Source organism: Acanthochromis polyacanthus, chromosome 19 (genome assembly GCF_021347895.1).
Source record: "Acanthochromis polyacanthus isolate Apoly-LR-REF ecotype Palm Island chromosome 19, KAUST_Apoly_ChrSc, whole genome shotgun sequence".
Taxonomy (NCBI): domain Eukaryota; kingdom Metazoa; phylum Chordata; class Actinopteri; family Pomacentridae; genus Acanthochromis; species Acanthochromis polyacanthus.
This window is the reverse complement of record NC_067131.1, coordinates 10,114,349-10,134,606: the sequence shown is the minus strand read 5'-3', so window position 1 is coordinate 10,134,606 and position 20,258 is coordinate 10,114,349. Positions and strand designations below refer to the sequence as shown.

Sequence of the window (20,258 nt, the reverse complement as noted above, 5' to 3'; positions counted from 1 at the left end):
TAAACATATGTGTTTGGACCTGCGATTATCAGATTATTTTATAATTAGCATGGCTACATGCAAGTGGAAAAAAGTAGAGGTTATGACAAACCAAATGATACCAGAGAATAATCATCTCTCTGAAAAACACACTCCAGGTACATACATTTTTTTTGCATCTTGCTGAGCATTTAGCAGCTAAAAAGCCAGCTAAATGTAAATGTACATTTGAGAAACACAGCAGAAACAAATGAGTGCTAATGATGTGTGTGTAGCCACTTGTGAACAGGTGTGCTATGTTAATTTAAAAGGCGGTAATACGTCATTTGATGCATTTACAGCTTATTTTTGTGGCCTCTTAAATGGCTAACAGCCAGGAAATGCAGATGTAATTGACAACAAATTAATGAAGAAAAGGTTTTGGATGACAGCAGATGGATTTGGGGTTTATAAACCTGTTAAATGCAACTAATAGAGCAATGCCCGCAAGTTATTTGTCTCACACATGACATACTCTGCAAGCTGCAACATACAGATAGGTGACAAATTAATCAACACATAGTATACACCAAAAGTGTGTACACTGCTGTGCAATATCACTTAAATGTCATAGGAGTCAAAATTTTAATTTCTTTCAATAAATGCAGCATACATCAACAAGAAATTTGACAAGTGGAGTATTTTGACTTAAAAACAATCAAAACCACAGACTTTAGAGACACTATCTTGAAAACACAGGCTTCAAACTAGAAACTAACACACAAGTTGTTTAAATAAATCTAATTAAACCTGTGTTTTCCAAGTAGCTCAGCTGCATGAACATAATTATGAACTGACCTGAGAACAGTAGAACATTCTTATTTTTGAGGCTAAGGGCTGTGTCTGTCTACATGTCTCAGTCATGGCTCTCCACATGGCAAAGACCTGAAAGGACTTGGAAAAAAAAACAGATTTGGAGACTTTACAAAGATGGAAAACAATACAGAAAGATCGTCGACACAGTTGCAGCAGTAAACAGAGGTACACAACAAGTCACAGTGCCACTCATCAGAGGTGCAGTAGCTGTCTTCCTAAAATGATGCCGTGGACAGTGCACTACTTCCACAATCTAGCTTTGTAAACAAACAGGCAAGTGCTTCAGACTTGGCAAAAGGGTTATTAATTGAAATCTGAGTTTCTGAGACAGGTCAGACAATGTGAAGGACAGCATATAATGTCAACATCTTTGGATGGCGTCCAAGAAAAAATAACCCCTTTGTCATTCCTAAGTGCAAAACAGCAAGATTAAACACTGCTAAAAATAATGAAAAGCAATCCAAAGGATAGTGGGAGCACATTCTTTAGTCTGACATTTAAGCAATATTGCACTCACTCAGTTATTGTACTTAATTGCTGTACACTACAAAGTGTCTTAACAAGATGTTCTGGGCCACGACATGCTGCAAGAACAGCTTCAAAGAGCCTCAGCACCGATTCTTCAAGTCTCTGGAACTCCACTGGAGAAAAAAAAAAACAACAGATATATTTCCTCATTGGTGTTTAGTTGGGTTGAAATCTGGTGACTGTGAAGGTCATGACATATGATTCACATTGTTTTCGTATTCATTAAGACATTCAGAACCCTGGTGCTCTGTGGATGAGGGCATTTTTACCTGGAAAAGGCCACTCCAATCAGGATAGAAATGTTTTATAATAGGACAAAGGTGATTGCTCACAGCAACTTAACATTGATTAGCAGTGACCCTCTGCTTACTGTAGAGGTCAAGGGTTCAGGTTTTTCCTTTAATTTGTTCCTTCATTTGCCTGTATAACCGCTCTGCTATACTACAAGCTGCTGCACTGATAACTTACAAACACTGCTGCTTCTCGCTGCTGCTCATATAGCATTGCATAAACTTGATCTCCAACCCGAGAATCCACCTGTAGGCTCTACACCCCCACCCAAATCCCTGGAGGGATGTTTATTATCGTCGCTCCCCAGTTTCTGTTGCGCTGAGCTTTTTGCAGAGCTGCAGGGAAGCGACGAGGGCAAATCCTCAGCATCAGATACCAACTACTCACTGTATGTTTACATATTAAATCTGTGCCATGTGAACTGCATCCACGAGGTGCAATGTTACAAAGTGTTATTCTTCAACTGAGGGGATAGTTTCACATTTGTATGTTAATATCCTCTTATGCTTAGAGGAAGTGAGGGATGGGAGATTATTTTTATTTGTGTGTTTGACGCAGAGGTCTGTAAGGTGTCTTATTTGTCACCAAGCACCAGAGAAGCTTTATTTTCCTCCGACTCTGCTTTCCTCTCCCTCTGCCTGGCTATATAATCAAGTGCTATTTTGAGCATGGATTTTCTTGCAGAATTTGCATTGTTGCCATATTCCTGCTGCCTGTTAACGCCCTTGTGCTGCAATTATCACCCCGTACTGCAAGACTGGCCAGCGCAGTTTCAAAAGATGCAAAGAACTGAGTGTGAACATTATAGGACAAGAAATGATTGTGCAACAAATCACACATTTAATGAGGCATTTCATATCATTTTCTGGAGCTGGCATGATAGGCTCAGCACCAGTCTCTTTGATACGCATGGTTCGGATTTGTTGCCCCCAAACCGAACACTTCAGTGTCCTGTTGTGATGTTGATGGATGTAGCGTGAAAGAAGAGCGAGAATCATTTGTTAAAGGAGGCACAGTTACAGAGTCGTACGTTCTCTGCTTATCATTGCTGTTTGAGCCACAGAAAGAGAATTTCTGAGAGGGATTTGAACTTCCTCTGCTCGCTGTAATGAAAGGAAGAGAGCTCAGCGGTACAGTAAGCGGAGAGCACTGCTGGAGCACCACACCATCCTCAGCACCAAAGTCAGCAATTTTATGAAATGTACAAGTGGCTTGATGTACTGCCAGTTGCACGCATTTCTGTCTCCCTCTCTACAGAGACGAAAATCACATTTGATCCAATTTGATAACAGAACTGGGTCATGATTTGAGAAATGTTCCTCTCACCACAGCAGGGACACACACAACACACGCACAGACACACAACACTCTCCGTGCCAGCTTAGTCTATGGACTGCCAGCAGCTCCTCCGTTGCCAATTAATTTTATTGGGAGTTAATCATATTATTTATGGTCATTAAGAACAAGCAGTCTTCTCAGGCGCTGCACTGTCAACTCGTATGGAGGATCTCGAATGATGTGGGCATGAAGGGAGACATTTTCAGTGTGGATTAATAGTAGGCTATATACACTTAAGTGTGAAATTACTTGATGAATATGTGGGTAAAGGCAGATTTTGAGCTTTAAATTAATGCTTTTTATCATGTAGCAACAAAGAAATGGGTAGATGCTTCACAGTTTTTTTTTCCCTTTACAATGCTTTTAGCCATAAACTGGCTTCCGGTATGAAAATGTTGGAACATATTTGTCAATACGTTTCCCATGGTCCACAGTGAAACACCTTAGCAAGTACCAGACTGATTGCCTGTATATATTATACAGACAATCATGGTGCACAGAGCATGAAGCCTTCAGATTTTTGCTATAGCTAATTTTCTTCATTTTGGTTTTGGGTGAAATTTTTTAACAACTATCGATTGGACTGTCACGACATTATTTAATCCCTAGTATGAATTTGAATAACTCTGGAAATGTCTTTAACTTTCATTCAATTTGTGTAGAATACTTGATTTATTACACTATTCTTGCAGGACCAACAGCATTCCCATCAGCCTTAGTTTTGGGTTTTATACTAACAAATTAACTAGCACATGTTAGCATGCTAATGTCCTTGGTAAACCTGGTAAATAAGAATCCATCCATCCATAGGTGAGCTGGTGTGCTGGTGTGCTTGCGCTGCAGAAGGTGCGAAAAGGTGAGGGAAAAGAGCCGGGAACTTCATAGACGAAAACAGTCTAAAGGAATCAACAGTGGACAGCTACATCTAAGCCATTTTAAGGCAGGACAGGATTATTTTCATGTAAAAAAGAATCCTTTTAAAGATAATTTTAATGATAAAAACCCCAAACAAACAAATCAAGCAGCTTGAGAGTTCATTCGACTTTATTGAGAGATGTGGGGATCACAGGGCAGCTAGCCATGCAGAGAACTAGCCTGGTAGTGTGCATTAAGGTGAGATGGGAGATTCACCTGGTAATACTGATCCTGAGCCAATCTTGGTTCTAGTCAGTGACGATAATGTTTAAGAGTAGCATGGTGAGGACTGATTCAAGACGGGCATTTTGTAAAAAGCTAGAGTCCAAATTTAAATCTTTGCAAATGCACAGGAATACACCGACACGTGTGGCTACACTGGAAATAAGCTGAGTACAAAATAAAGTGAGTGACTAGAACTGTTGTGCATAGTATCTGAAAAGATTTGTGCTGACAGGGATAGATGTTAATTGAGCAAAGAGATGCATACATAGGTAAGTAAGACAATAATCTCCTATAACTGTGAAATTAATGCCCTTAGCTGGCTCCTGGACAGCTGCAAACCTCTCGGTCAGAGTGCTATTTAGAGCCAATATATACAGTATCTTCATAAGGCTATTTACAAATACTGTCAAATTTGTATTTACAATTATTGCCATAATAAAGGCAGTTCATCACTTCCTTATGGTTTAGAATGACAGAGTAATAAACCACATGGGGTGAGGTGGTTTTGCCTTTTATCAATTTACTTCATCAGCCTCATAGAAATACTTGTGTGCAGGGATAAACATTAGCCATTTGCTAAAAATTCAAAAAGCTTTTTCAGCTCAAGTTTGGTACATGGCTTCATGAGAGATTGAAAGTTACACGGACACTTTTTTTCCCCCTACAAACAACAACATTGAGTTTGGTTTTTTTTTTTATCAATCATCCTGAATTATTATTTCTTTGCTCTGCTCTTCTCTGAAAGGAACAGCAAGCACATCACTAAGTCGAGACAGCACGCCATCCTCGCATCATAGCGCACAACCAGGTATGACAGCGAAGATTACAGGACATTACACACAGATAAATGACGTTCAGGATAAACAGACAAGAAGTAGATTCTAGTGGCTGATTTTAGAGTTTACATGGAACAGAGAGAATTATAAAAATCTGTGTGTTAGTGTGTGTGGAGAGAGTGCGATTGAAGGGCATACTGAGAAAGAAACTCCCCGAGGTGCACGCAAAGCATTTGTCACATCAGAGCTGTGAAGAGCACGAATGTATCATATTCTAATCACCGGAGACCAGTCGGAAATACAGAAAATCCCAGTGCGTGTGTTATGACTTTCATTTGCTCGAGATGTAGCAGAGAAATTGTTACGTAATGTAGTACCTGAATCTGTCCTAGTCAGAGCAGGAATGACACGTATGCACATCATGGATCCAAAATACAACGGCAAACACAAGGGGAGGTGGAGTCTGTACATACAAAAGTTGACCTTAGTTGAATCAGTGAAACCAAATCTGTTTAAGAGGTTTGACACAAACAAGGAACAAAAAAGAGTTTGCGGAAGCAACTACAAGTAACAGCTACAGTCTTTCACAGTCTCTTATGTCTTGTTTTCTCAACACAAACAAAGAAATGAAGACAGTTTGCTCGCAATGTCCTCTAGGCTTGGACAGGCCTTGACATCATAATAAAGCAGTCCTCTCCTTTTTTCACAAGCGGATGGCAAATGGAGATGGCTAGTGAGGTAGCCAGACTTCCCGCACAGGCATCCTCTTCAACGCAATGCTACATTTCTCTTGTGGGTGTATATAAAACCACACAAAGTAAAGTTGTGCTACAAGAAAAGTAGCTCTACAGAACTCTAAAGAAGCCCCCGCATCCTTTAAGTCTTAACCTTTAAAGTCTTCTGCAGTAAAAAGCAAAGTTGTGGGTTGTTGTTCCACTCAAGCTGCTAATTCACTGCCACTTTTTTTGGAGAGGTGGAGGTGGATGGTTGGTGGTCAGTGAGGTGTTGGTTTAACACTCCTGAGTATTCCTCCATCATTATATCAAACTGAAGGTCAACGAGTAATGTGCTGCCGTCATATTTCTAGCAGATACATCACGGGGACCAGGCCTCGCTTCTTCCCACTGCTCAGCCGGAGGAAGCCGTCAGTCTCCTCATTCTTCCCCACACAAATCTGCAGAAGGGGAGTCGGTGGGTGAGGGGAGGAGGGAGGAGAGAGGAGCACGGGGCAGGAGGAGGGGCAAGCAAGTGACATTCAGTAATGCGAGAGAGTTTTTGAAAAGAGGCGAAAAGTGAACCGCTCTGAAAGCCATAACATGCTGTCCTCTGTAATCTCAGCAGTTTTCTGCATTTATTTGCATACAATTTCAAATGTAGCCAGTGTGTGTGTGTGTGTGTGTGTGTGTGTGTGTGTGTGTGTGTGTGTGTGTGTGTGTGTGTGTGTGTGTGTGTGTTCTTGTACTTGCTACATGGTGAGTACCATTTTCTGCATTTAACTATCAAAGTGAGGACATTTTTACAAAGTGAGGACATTTTGGCCGGTCCTCACTTTGAAACAGCCATGTTTGAGGGTGAAGACTTGTTTTTAGAGAACAGGTATGAATTGAGGTTTGGTTAGGGTTTGGGTAAGGATTAGGGTTAGGCAATCAGTGGTGATGGTTAAGGTTAGGGTAAGGCTCTAGGAAATGCATTACGCCTATGGATGTCCTCACTAAGATAGAAGTACAAACATGTGTGTGTGTGTGTGTGTGTGTGTGTGTGTGTGTGTGTGTGTATGTTATGGTGGGCCTCACCTGGGCCTCTTTCACAGTCATCTGGCCTTTGTCTCGGTTGCCGTGGAAACCAGCAGTGACCTTCCACACCCGCTCACCAGGGCGAACCCGCTGCACAAAGTTGGCTGGGAAATATCCCACATTGTCTCTGCTTTTCCCCTGTAAACACAGACACACAAACATTTAGTCTGAATAGATATTTTCTGTCCTGTTCTGCGGTGGCTACAATTGGGGAAAAAGGTTCATAATTGCTAAAGTACCAAATTATTATGCTAAATTGTTCAGAATTAAATTCCTCCTCCATGAATAAACCACAACTTGCTGCATTGTTTCCTGAATTTCAATCACCCGCCTGCTCATGCTTCAACATAAACTGTAAACCCAACACAGGCAGCCTCCACTACAGTCATTGACCATCCCTGGCAGTGGAAGCACAATCTTCATGTTTTCAATTTTGTTTACTTGACCATCTGCCCAAATATGCATCACATTTGTATCACAGTAGCAAAACTGAATCTGAATTTGAATGAACCATCACAATTAGCAAGAAAATGGAAATAAAAACAGAGAGTTTTTGTTTCCTAATTATCCACATCGTCACTAGACCAAAAGGCATTCATATTCGTGGGGCCCTAATCCCCTGCTATTCTCTTCAGAGACTCTGGCACACGAGCCTGCAAAGCCCATGAGTGCTGGAGTCACATGACGCCAAATTTAGCTGTTTTGCTCTTGTTCAAATGTTGGCTGCTCACATAAAGCAAAGTCGTGTTTACAACGAAAAAACAGAGAACTTATGTGGAGTTAAAATATCAGTTTTGGAGTGTGGTTTGCAAGTTACTCCTACTACAACAACAGTAGTATTGTTTGCGTGATATCAGTAGTTTTACATGAATGTACACATATTTTGAATGAAAACTTCTACCACATTTCAAAATCAAATGACAAAGCTGCACAATTTCCAGCTTTGTTTTCTTGATTTCTTCTGGCTCTGTTAATCAGCACGGAAAAGACATAAAATCTAACATAGTATTCAGATTCAGGACATTTTGAATGAGTCCCAATGTATTGAGGCTCCTTAAAGCACAACTACTGCTTGAAGAAATATGATTACTCTGCTGCCATTCTGTTCTGAAGTAAATATCCTGGTACGTCTCCCTGGTGTTTGTTTATGTAAAGACTTGTCTGTCCTTCCGCAGGTGAAGGTTAAAATCTTCAGCTGTCTCATTAACTCTGACTGCAATCTGTCTTCTTCCCCTCTTCCTTTTCATGCTAACTAGCTCCACTAACACCCACACCTGCTCTCTTTCAAGCTCATCCACCAGCTCTTAAGTTTCATTGTCTCTGAACAGCTCTGCGTGGAAAGGAAGAGTTTCAGCTGGCTGACTGAAGAACGTATACGTGCGTGCTACTGCAGCATCTATTCAAAAGCAACCTGGAAATATATAGTGATAATATTTTATTCACGTAAGCAGCGGCTTAGTAAGAATAAAGAATGGAAATTTAATGCGTTTGAAATATTCAGTGGATAGATGGTACTTCAGTGCATTTAGATAGAATGTTTTCCGTCGTAGCCCACCTTCCACCAGTCCTCGTTGGAGTCATCAGTGACTTGAACTCTGTCACCAGGCCTGGAAAGAGAAGACATTATCAAAAAAGTGTTTGACAGAGTAACTTTTAAAGCATTTACCACCTTTCTCAAACAACCTAATACTATCTAAAACGTGCAGTGAGATGACATTTCTGGATAATTGTTTTCTTGCTGAGTTAGATGTCTGTATACTAAACATGAATCATACAACTGTGTCTTGCTCCCTATCAAGTGTACAAAACAGCATATTTTTACTTTAACAGAAAAGTTGCATTCAATGAAGTGAGTGGACAGTCAGATTTATTAATTCATCCCAATGTGCCATGCATTAGGCAGCACTTTTATGGTTTTTAAGCTAGTATTGTTAGATTTCACATTCATTGTTTTGTTTTACTTTTAAGATTAAAGGCTTGAAAGCATTGGTAAAAAGAGTGTGCAGCATATATCGATTCAATAAGTCTGTTTACATGTACGTCACAGCTTTCTGGGTACACATTTTTTTAAAAAGTACGTAAGTATTGTTGTGGTGGTGTTGGTATCTTCAAATAATATTTTTCACAATTTATTGTCAAGAACACTCTGAACTGTCTCATATATTGGTCAAATTGCACTTATCGCCACATCACTAATACCACTACATAAAGCTTATGATTTTGTTCAGTGAGCTTTTCTTCATTTCCATTCCTCTTAGTAAACGTATAACATGTTATTAATGCTGCTCTATTCTTTCGGCACTTATGCTCTCTCAACATGTCAAAATCGCCTTATTTTCAAAGTCAGCATCACTACTCTCAACGATCTTTCTGCTTACATTCTGAGAAAGCCCCACTCCTTTAAAATAATTGTATTTATCTAATCTTCTAGGATGTTTATTTTGTTTTCCTCCTCCTCCTCTCCATCTCCACCTCATCTGAGTTGTCCAGGGCATCTCAGCCATCTGCTAATGTTGCTCTACCACCAGCAGCTTTTAGACTCTGAGGGTTCCTGTATTCATCTACCTTCATCTGGGACGCCGACTTACGATGTGGCTTCTCAGTGGAGTCTACCCGGAAAAATACTTTGATCGAGCACACTCATTGTTCTACAATAAACCTGTTCTTTTCTCTCATATGATCCATCCTTACTAAACTGTCTCCTTCCTAACTTTCTGTCCTATTGTGTATGTATAGCACAAGTAAATGCCACAATGAAATCAGTTATTCTTCTGAGAGTGGGCAGCTCTGTTCATCTGAACAAACGCCTCCTGTGCCATCTTCTTCTGCACAGATGTACCCTCCAGATTAGTGTTTGGTGTCATACCACCCTCAGCAGTTTCCTGCACCTACTAATATAAAAAGACTCCTTTTTTCTGTCATACGCTCATTGCAGCTGTTTGTCCTTCCCGGCTTCCCAGCACGCTCCCTCCCTCCTAATCCGAACCCTGCAACCCCCTACAATCATCATGCTGAGGAGGCAGATGGCGTGTGAATGTCAGTAAAATTTTGGCCAGGTAAACACTTCCTCCTTTCTCACCTGGCTGCTTTTATCCACACAAATGCACACGGACAGTATACAAAGAAACGTGACTAACTGTAGTTCCAAGTCGTTCTTCTCCTGAGGCAGAAACTTGTAGAGGGCCACATAGGTGTGAATGGAGTGAACTTCTACTCGCTTGGGAGTCTGAGACAAACAAAAATTAGACAGAGATGCAAAAACTGTCTGTATTTCCTCATGTAAAGGTCTGAAATTGAGTGAAAAGAAAGGAGAGTTAAAAGGGAATCGACAGATTTGTACCAAGAAAAAGCTGAAACAAGAGAAGAGTGCTGACTACACACCTTCAGGCTGACCCTGTCTTCTGAATCAGCCTTCTCGCTTTCAGGAGGAGTGAGCACTGGAGAGACAGACACATAACGCAAAGAGAAAGGCAGAAGAAACGGAGAGGGGAAGACGATATGCATGAGACAAAGAAAGGTCACATGTAAAAAGAGAAAAGGGGAAAGAGTGGGGGTGCAGGAGAAGGAAAGAAAAGAAGGGATGCAGAGAGAGAGCTCTTGTCATTTCGAGGCAAACAGGAGCAAGGCAGAAGTGAAGGTCATTTACTGTAAAGTGGCAGCAGTACAAACAGAGATGATCCTGTCTCCTGGGACTAAAGACAGAGAGGGAAAAGTACTGGGTAGACACACACACTCACACACCACCTCTATGTTGTACTGTATCATATGTTAATATAGTCCTTTAACTTTCTGACATTTACCTTGCAATGATCCTTTACGACAAACATGTCAGAACGGATAAAGAAGCTAAACATTTGTACTGCGAGTTCGATAAGTCAAACATAACGTTCCAAAAGAAGGTTTTCTCTTAATCTGCAGAAGCTCGCACTGCTTTGTTTCAGCAATGAAATAAAATTAAGCTCTTCAAATGAAGATTTCACTATAATTCATCAGTTTCTAAGACTAAAGTGTTGCTTATGCTGGTGTAATTTCCTTTCTACTGGCAGAACCTGGTCAGAAACTTGGACACAATGACATTTCAAGGAACATTATGACATTTTAGAACATATAATTATTTGTTTTCTTGCTGAAAGTTAGAGGGGAAGATCACTACCAGTCTGACGTGGGTATGGCAAATATGAAGCTACAGCCAGCTGTTGGTAAGATAAGCTCACCACAAAGACAAGAAACAAGGGGGAAAAGCTAACCTGGCACAGCCTGAAAGTTGAAAACCAACCTACCAGTAGCTTTGAGCCTCACAAATTAACACCTTGCGTGTTATTTGTTTCATGTCAGTTTAAAAACAGCAGTTCTCATGATGCTTTTGGGGTTTATGTAAGCAAATATTTCTTAGCTGGGGACAATAGCTTCACTGCTGGTTGCTTGTTAAAACATAAAATCAGTGTTGACCTGTATGAAAGTTTTTGAAGGTCTAAAGAAATGACTAGAAAACAGAAATGTATGAGGTGTTGGAAGGAACATAACATCAAGAAGTTACCCAACACTGAAGCAATATTTAACTGTGATTTTCTGTTCATCTAAGAAGTATTGGTTTGAAATTCAAAGGAAAATTATTTTACTTACTCCCTGGGATGGGCTCCTCTTCAGCTATGGGCTGGTTTTCTAGTTTTTCTTGCAGTTTTTCAATCTAGAATAAAGACAGGGTCACGGCCAGCAAAGTCAACAATATGCCTCGTGTGATTAATGTCAGCATAAATTTCTATGAATGACAGGGGTTGTCTGTGTATTTTACGTGTGTGTGGTTTTATACCTCATGACAGGGTGATTCTGAGATACTGCCGAAACTGGAACGACTCATCTGAGCCAGTGACGTCCCGTAGCGCAGTGCCTCATACACGGGGTCAACATTGCTATTATCCGCCTCTAGATACGCCCAGACAAAATGAAACACAGCAACATATGTGCAGTTTTATAGCTGGTGCTATACACGCCCCTACACACACATACACACAGTCAGGCATCGAGTATTGAAGGCCACAGACATGGCGATTAGTCATCCTGACAATCCAGTTGTTCGCTGCTATGATAAATCAGTCTGCAGTTCCATCACTCACCCTGGGCAGCAGGAGCCTCTCTGACCACACCCAGCTGATCAGTGGTGAGCAGAGGGGAGCTGAAGTTTCTCTTAAAAGCTCCAGACTGACATATCAGAAGAGACATGAGAAGGAAAGAAGAGCAGAGAGCGCGGGAGGAAAGTTACATAAGGTGGGAGAAAGACAAAATGGTATACAGCAATACTGTAAGACAATACCTGTGTGGTTTCATCAGGGAAAAGTGAGAATACAGTAAATGTCACAGAGGCCGAGTCATGAAAATGTGAATAAAGGCATTCAAATGAATCTTGGGTGTTTTTTTCAGTATTGTAAATTAGTTTAATATAAATATTTTGCAGCAGAGAAACATTATTTTGGGGCAAACATGTCTAGGTTGGATTGATTTTCAATAGCTTTTTGTACAGTCAAATCGAACATAATGAATTTTGTACTTGTCTGCAAGCTAAAAATACTACAATACTGTATAATGTAGATTATGAAACACAGACACATTACACCTGCATATACACATATACGGTATGCAAAGGGATAGTACAAGTCAACCTTTTTAGAAAAATAACTTTTCTGTCACAGATGTATTCATTTACTTCCGTTTTAACACTGAGGTGAAAGTGATGGCGTTGTACAATACTACATTATATTAAAAATGTGTTTTACTGCAATATTCTACCTCCACTTTATATGTTAATATTCAACACAAAGTCATCACCTTCATCCACTATAAGTGAATTTAAACATTGTCAACAATGTCAACAGGACATTATGGGGGTTGTTATACTGAACAATATTAGATTGTACAGGTGCATATAAAAAAGTAGACGTGCAATAGTATGTGAACCCAGGACATTTTTCAAAGGCAAACACTGACGTCAAATCTGTGTCCTGGCCACCCTTCTTCCTGCAACTGAAAAAGTATTGTTGACATATTTCCATCTGAGCCTTTTGGTTTATGGACTGTGGGAGAAAAAGAAGTACTCATGATGAATGAGCAGGCTGTGGTTGAGTGTTTTTCCCCTTAATAACCTCTTGACAGTAAACATAAACCTGACAGTAATGAGTGAACCACTAATCATCCTGTAAACAAGCAAACTGTATTAGCACTGTAAAATCAAAATGATCCCTTTGACACACTTTTCCATCCTGACATATGAAGGTTAGATTAGCTAATATGATCTATGACTGAATTATTTTACCGATTCCATTACGGCCCACTGATGGGCGCGATAATACACTCACCATTAGTTTTAACAGTGATTTTCTGGAGAAACGTCCTCAAACACTGCAGTATGCCTAATGGAGTATGACTTTTATATCTGCCTTCCAGGGCATATATTCACGTGGCCGGCGTATTGAGGCACCACAAAGATCCGTCTCTGTCATGTTGAAGATCAACCAGTGCACAACTGCTACTGTACAGCTTTGATATCTGACCGTGTTTCTTTATTTAGCGAGAATATGTTTAGCTACAGTACATGACTCATCAGAGATAATATTACAAAGAGCTGGTTTTGATGGAGGGGCTGAAATGAACGCATTTTGTCTTCTGCAAATAGAAACAGTTTGCAAAGATAGTATCTCATTTTCATTTAATCTCAGTATCTCTTACATATCTGGAAAAATGGCTTCAATCTTTGACTTTTGTTTCTGCTTACATTCCACAGTATTGAACAGTTCATCAACTTCCAAAACATGTGTTCTATTGGATGCACAAAAATCTCCATACTAAACTTGACATTTTGTTGTCCAGCCTGCCCTCACAAAATATTTTCAGTTTATGCAGATATTCCGTATGCACACACTGTCAGAGATCACAGAGAAGTGATTTACCCACTGACCGGTAATGACTTAATGTAATAAATCACTAGAGTGAACATTGTTACAATCAACAGTGTCTGATAGTCAAGATAAAGGAACATTAATCAACATGACTGCCATGGTGATTGAACAGATCTTGCAAGTGTAGACTACCTGACCACTGCAGAAGTCATTCAAAGGTGACGTATTGCTTCAAGGTACTCAGAGGGTGTGATAGGAGCTTTCAGGTCGGACATACAAGAACTTGCCCAGAATCTGCTTTTTTCTATCCTTGAATAGAATCCTCAGCTCTAAATAACTGCATGAAACTCTACACCAGTATACAACTAAACAGTGCAATTTTGTAAATGTTTTATCATCTTTTTAATCAACAATGCAATTATATTTTAGACCATTAATATCTCAAACGCACCTTACAAATTCAAATCTACCAAGATATCTCATTTGTACTGCAATGTTCAGAAGATAACAGGCATTTCTACCCAATTTCTACCCACACTAATATGCATTTCTGTATTATTTTATTGTATTTCATCTGATTAAGCATTTGGTGTATGAACTGTTCAGTTCACAGTGTTTGAAAAAGAAATTCAGTTTACAGTGTTATCAAACAGAAAAGGCTGAAATGCTGACATTGGAGAAGATAAAACAAAGGCAATTTGGGTATTTGGCAACTATTAAATAGTTATAGAACTGTCTAGTTGATTAATTGATTGTTGCACCTGTAGTGTAATTTCAGACACATGCACCTCTGGCCAAGAGTCCAAGTGTTTGTGATGCTGTTTTTCTTTATACTGCTTTAATTATTCTGCTTTAATCTTTTATCCACAAACTATGTCGGAAAAAACACAGCACACAAGCGAAATAAAAGAACTCTCTGTACATAAACACAGCAAACACTTCACTTATTGTCAGATTATGATAATTTGATAGGAGACAATTGGCTTCAGCTGCTCTGCCAGTGTCCCAAATTAAACAAAACTAATGTGCTCAGAAGTGCAGCTACATAAATTATTCTCTCTGCATCACAAACATTAGTTTTTTTCTTCTATATCAAATAACCCAACACCAACTATCACAGCATATCAGTAATGGTGACTGTGCAGCATAACTGGGCAGCCTCAGAGTTGAACTTTAAGAGACCAGACAGGCTGAAATTTCACAGTTTGCTCGGCTGAGATGAAGATTGAACCCTGACAGCTGAAATATAACAGAGGAGACTCGCACACATCTGAGTGAGGATGTTTGTGTGCGTAAAGCTTTCCTGCAGCAGCGATTATTTTGTGCAGTGCTCAGCTGGCTCAGCTCTCAAACTGTAATACATCTTTAAGTTTAATTAGCATTGATTAGTAAAAAGGTTGTCATGATTCCAAAGTAATTAAAAGCCGCTTGATTCTGGAGATTTTTTTAAAGCAGTTGGTCACATATCGGGGCACTCAGGAAATGGGCTGAAATCGAGCCAAGGGAAGTGCAGCCATCTATATTTCTTTGTTTTTAATTAAGCTACTTTACATAAACACTCTCTTGTGCAAGTTGAGCTTTCTCTGTTTGGTGTTTTATTGGTTGTTTGTAATTTATTGTTATTAATGACCTGTAGTGGAATCATAACAGTGCAAATATTTTAGTAAAAGTCTTGCAATTCAGATTGTCAGTGTACTGGGCATCAGAAGTAAAAGTGCTTGTTCTGTAGAGTGGCTCCTTTCATACATAAATATTACATGATGCTTAATCTGGATACTATTCACATTCAAGCAACTTTTTGATGCAGTAGCTAATCAAGGTGGACTCGTTCTGAATAACGGTAGATGACAAACATTGTATTTTGCACCACAAAAAAAGCCTCCAACTTACAAAATATTAACCACTTTAGTAGAAATAACAGCACCTGGCAATATGTTATTGCACTCTGTTCTCTTAAAAAAATAACTTCTAACAAGAATTTTTCTTTTAGTAAGCAAGAGAATGTTATGTGAAGCTCAGGAAAAGACTTGAATGTAGAACATGAAGACGGGAAGGTAGCGCAAACAGTAAGTGAACTTTAATGAAACTCATGGTGGATAATGCAGGACTGGCTGCAAAGAGCATCTGGAGAATCCAGATAAGACACTCAGGAAAAGTGCAACTAATGAAACAGTCTACACAGGAAAGCAAAAAACTAAATCAAAGAGGTTACCAAAAGTGAAGTACAGACAGATAACTAAAAAGATGGACTAGGTTATAAATACACCGAAACCTAATGGAAAGACAAGACAAGTGAAACCAATGGGAGTGGGGAGAATAATAAAAAAATATGGTAAAACACACAAAGGAAGGAGGCACAAATATGAGACACAGACAAGTCAAGTAACCTTGACTTGTCTGTGTCTCGTCTTTTCCTAAACCATGTTCCTTGACTTTGATGGAAAACATCAAGGAAAGATGTGAAGAAGAATTAATGAGGGCTAAGGAAAAGATAAGTGTGGCACTAAGAGAGTCTGTCCTCATTCACGCTCGGCCACAAAATCATGCATGTTGTTGACATGGGTCTGTGGTGAAAGCCGTGTTGCTTTGAACGTTGTTGTTGCAGGAAATGGTGGAAAAGCATAATGCCCTTTCCTTCTGTAAAGGATGTACCAGTGTATCCTGTTAAAGGAGATAAGAAAGGAAGCATTGATGCACCTCTCCTTAGCATTTAGAGAATTCCACCAGCTCTTACCATGGCTGCCAGTTCAATACTTTGGTTCATTTCAGTCGGTTAACCCTCATTCATCTATTGGGACATTTTTGCCCTTTCCATGTTAGAGTTTTGTTTAGATTTTGCCTGTGATAATGGACATGGTGTAAAATTTATCAAAGATGTGTATTTCAGTTGGGATTTTGATTTAATTTTTCATAAAAAAAACAAGAAAAGAATGGTATAATGTAAACAAACTGGCATTTAAAAAGTTAAAAATCCTGAAAATATATTATTGTTTGGTAGTTATGATCATGACTGAAGCTTGTTCAAAAATGTAAGTCACTGAAAGTCAAAAATAATAACATAGTATTTTCAAGGCAGTTTTTTAGAGTACATTTTGTCCTTAAGGATCCCTTTGTAACTTTTTAAAATTGATGTCTGAGAGTTAAGAACATTCCTCAGAAACAGAAGACCGCAACCACAGTCAAGAAGACATTAAAAACACAAGAAAGTAACAACAGAAGAACCAGAAACACAGTTCAGACCATGACAGTGAATCTTGACACATGGGACAGCGGTGCAAAACAAATCCAATAAAAAAAAATGACATTTATTCTAGACAAATCATAAAACTCTGTGGCTTTTAAAGCTGCTTTTAGTTACCTCTCTAAAAATGTCAGATTTTATTACACTTGTTTGAAGAAATTAAGACTTTTAGGACTCTAATAAAAATGTTGATAAGATGGAGATTTTTGCCTTAAGCAAAATGTTAATCTAAAAGTGGAAGAAACAGCATAAAACTGAAATATAGAAACTCAGCAAAATACACCTGTAAAGTGGACTTCAGAGTATAGTACTTGGGTACATGTACTTAGCTTCTTTTCATGACTGTGATCAACTTTCATCATACATTACTTACTCTGATAAATTCAAGATTAGTCACACTAAGGTGCTCTGCTCCTCTGGACTTGGCTGCTAATGGACACTGTGCTCTTTCATGCCTGCAGCTACGCGCCTCTGGTTGGCCTCAAGTCATCCCATTTCTACCCTCACATTTCTACTTTTGAGAAAATTTCTAATGCTCTCATCTTTTTCCTTTCGTTTCCATCTCAGCTGTACAATTTCACCATGTCTTGCACCTGAGCAATTACAGCATTTTAATCACAATACAAGTCAGACTTCACAGGTGATCATTTGTTCACAAAATCTTTGGATGACGCATTTCCGTTACGAGTCAGTGAACATCACACCTGAAATATGTAGATGTGTAAGAGGTAGCCCTGAAGTCCAACCAGTTTCAGTAAAATGCCTAATCCTTGCTTTGATGAGTGCGCAGTGATCGAGAAGGACATTGCTGAAGGCTTGGCAAGAGCCTGCCGTGTCATATCCTCGAGGGATTGTGTGTGCCTCAAACACACTGAATTTCACACTGAATTAGCCAGACCAGCTGGTACAGAGAGATATTGATTTTCCAACAGAGTTGAGAGGGGAGGAAGGAAATGTAGCGCCCAGACAAGAGGGAGGAAGAGAGGACGTCATGTGAGAAAAGCAGAACATGCAGGAGGAAGGACAAAAAGGCTGAGTGAAAAAATGTCGGGACCGTGGCCACGTAAACTTTATCAGTGTCATCCCGCTCAGCTTTTTGTTCCTGTGGTGGCATTTACAGTTGGGAGATAATTTTATCCCACTGCTACCCTTTCACAGATTTCCAGGCTTAGGCTCGTGTGCAAAGCCATGGTCAATACACATTCCAAATATAACCCCTACCTTTTTGTCTTTGCTGGTTTGCAAAGGGCTTTATCCTCTTTTAACAAGACCAGAGCTTTGAGGCTAAGCATATTACCAGGACTAAAGTCCATGCCAACTGACTGAGAGAGACAATTACAGCATCCAGATGCTGTTTGAATCTGCTGACACCATGCATTCTGGGTTAGTCTGTGACCTACAGTGCACGTACACATTTCCAGTAAATTTTAGAAACAATTACACAAAATTAAATGTGTAATTAATTATGGGACAGACATTTTTCTCTTTGTAAGCTGGTCAGCAGGGAGACAACCGCAGTAAATGAGTAAAGAAGCTGAGGTACACTAAACTTATTAATTAATTCAAAGCCAGTCTGACCAGTGATTAAACGTTATATCCTAATGAGTTGTCTGCTCTGCTGTAGGGTGGCATTATTCCCCTCCTCAAGGCAATAAACGGCATTAATAATATTAATAATAATAATAATAATAGAAATGTATATACCACTGTTTAAAAAGCCAACTGCTTCCTAATTATAAAAAAGAACACATCAGAAATAGTGAGTGCTACCTATACTGTTGGTGCACATATTGTCAAACTTAAACTAACATTATATCACTTAAATGCATGTTATGTCATGGTAAGGATATAAATTCTGTTACTTTTGGAAGACATCACACTCTTGTTAACACTTGATGGCTGAATATTTCTTGAAAGCTGGAAGTTGCATCTGTGCCAGACACCGCTAGTGAAACTTTGTGCTACCATTTATTTTATGTGGGCGGTGTAACTGTTTGATGAAGGTGCCAAGAGTCTGGCAGTGAAACCCAGTTCAGTTTGGTCTAAAGTCTTCTTACCTTGCCATTACAGGGCTGCTGGGAGAGCTCAGAGGAGCACCAGAGGTGGGCTGCCAGCTTACAGGTTTTACAACGCAGCCCCTGCTTGGAGTTCCCTGCAGTGACAAACAATTTATTTTATCAAACAGACATCTTATTAAACTGAAGACTGCTGTCACTGTTTCCGTCATCAGCAATAAGTTAAGGCTCTCGTAAATAGTGATATGAATGGCAGTGGCAATAAATACACTGTGAAAGATGGCATAATCTGTCCAGTGCAGGGTTATCCGTCGTACAAATGTTCTATTATCACAAATGCTAAATTTTTGACATTTTCTTTTAAATCAACAGTTTTCAAAAACCACATTCTTTTACTTTGACTTTGTAGTATGGATATAGATGATTAATTGCTAACTAATTAATTGTTTTTAATAATTTAACCGATTAAAAATATATCAACTAATAAGACAGCAGATAAAAGACATGCATGTCAGAAAATATACTGTAGATGAGCTGTAGTACCCGTCTGTCTTACTGTTTAATACTGTAGTGACCCAAAGAAATGGGCACTCAGACTAGGGCAGTTTAAATTGGCAAACAGAGACATTGTGGGAGCTTAGCTAGCAACGGGCACCATGATAAAGACTTTGTTGGAGGATAACGACCTCCAACCAGAGCTTCTTATACTGGATGCAGCAAAATCTGCCAGTGCAATGTGACAATGTCTGATGTAGCCAAGTCATTACTGCCATAAATGTCACATATCTTTTTTGTTTTTAACATCATTATTTGCAACTTAAATTTAATAAAAAATGTTTCCATTATTTGCACCTCACCCGTGGCTGCCACAGACCTGTATGTACGGTACAGTATATTAAGCATAAAATATATTTTCACAGATTGTCCACTGAACAATCTGAAACAAATGACACAAATAGGTACACTTCACTCACAACTCGTACCATCCACTTAAGAAACAATCTGTTTCTATAAAGACAGACAATAAAAATCTGTCTACATTAGTCACTACGCTAATTTCAAATACTCCGCTTCATACGAAAAAATAAAGAATACAGTTTCATGGATGTAACTGGTAATTCTACTTTACACAAACTGCACAACTGAGAGACGTCGGCATGTCAAGAGACATTAAAGGCTAAACAATTCCTAGCAGAGGCATGAAAATGAGAAGCGAGACCTCCGAGCTTGCAGTCAATAAGTTTCACTGGGACCATTTTCTGCATTTCGAATGACACTTGCCTCCTGAAAAATATTTGGAGTGTCACAAATAACAAAAAACTATTGCATCAGTGGAAACAATGAGCCATATTCATGCACTTCATACTTGCGCATGCTTGCATTCTTTCTGTGAATGCAACGCTCATGGAGTA

General features: G+C 39.3%; 2 protein-coding genes across 2 annotated transcripts in view; one reads left to right on the top strand and one right to left on the bottom strand.

Moving 5' to 3' along the window:
- The window catches only part of LOC110949584 (protein phosphatase 1 regulatory subunit 1B-like), a 187,693-nt gene that overhangs the window by 66,765 nt on the left and 100,670 nt on the right, over positions 1 to 20,258 (top strand). The window lies entirely within an intron of this gene.
- LOC110949580 (SH3 and cysteine-rich domain-containing protein 2-like) overlaps positions 4,018 to 20,258 on the bottom strand; it is a 32,831-nt gene continuing 16,590 nt past the window's right edge. Inside the window, exons 3-11 of the mRNA XM_022191711.2 lie at positions 18,889 to 18,983; positions 11,815 to 11,899; positions 11,511 to 11,623; positions 11,324 to 11,387; positions 10,082 to 10,137; positions 9,838 to 9,926; positions 8,256 to 8,307; positions 6,701 to 6,838; positions 4,018 to 6,081 (exon numbers count right to left, since the gene is read on the bottom strand). Coding sequence (XP_022047403.1) covers positions 5,983 to 6,081; positions 6,701 to 6,838; positions 8,256 to 8,307; positions 9,838 to 9,926; positions 10,082 to 10,137; positions 11,324 to 11,387; positions 11,511 to 11,623; positions 11,815 to 11,899; positions 18,889 to 18,983 — 791 coding nt within the window. The 3' untranslated portion in view covers positions 4,018 to 5,982. The remainder of the gene's footprint in view (positions 6,082 to 6,700; positions 6,839 to 8,255; positions 8,308 to 9,837; positions 9,927 to 10,081; positions 10,138 to 11,323; positions 11,388 to 11,510; positions 11,624 to 11,814; positions 11,900 to 18,888; positions 18,984 to 20,258) is intronic.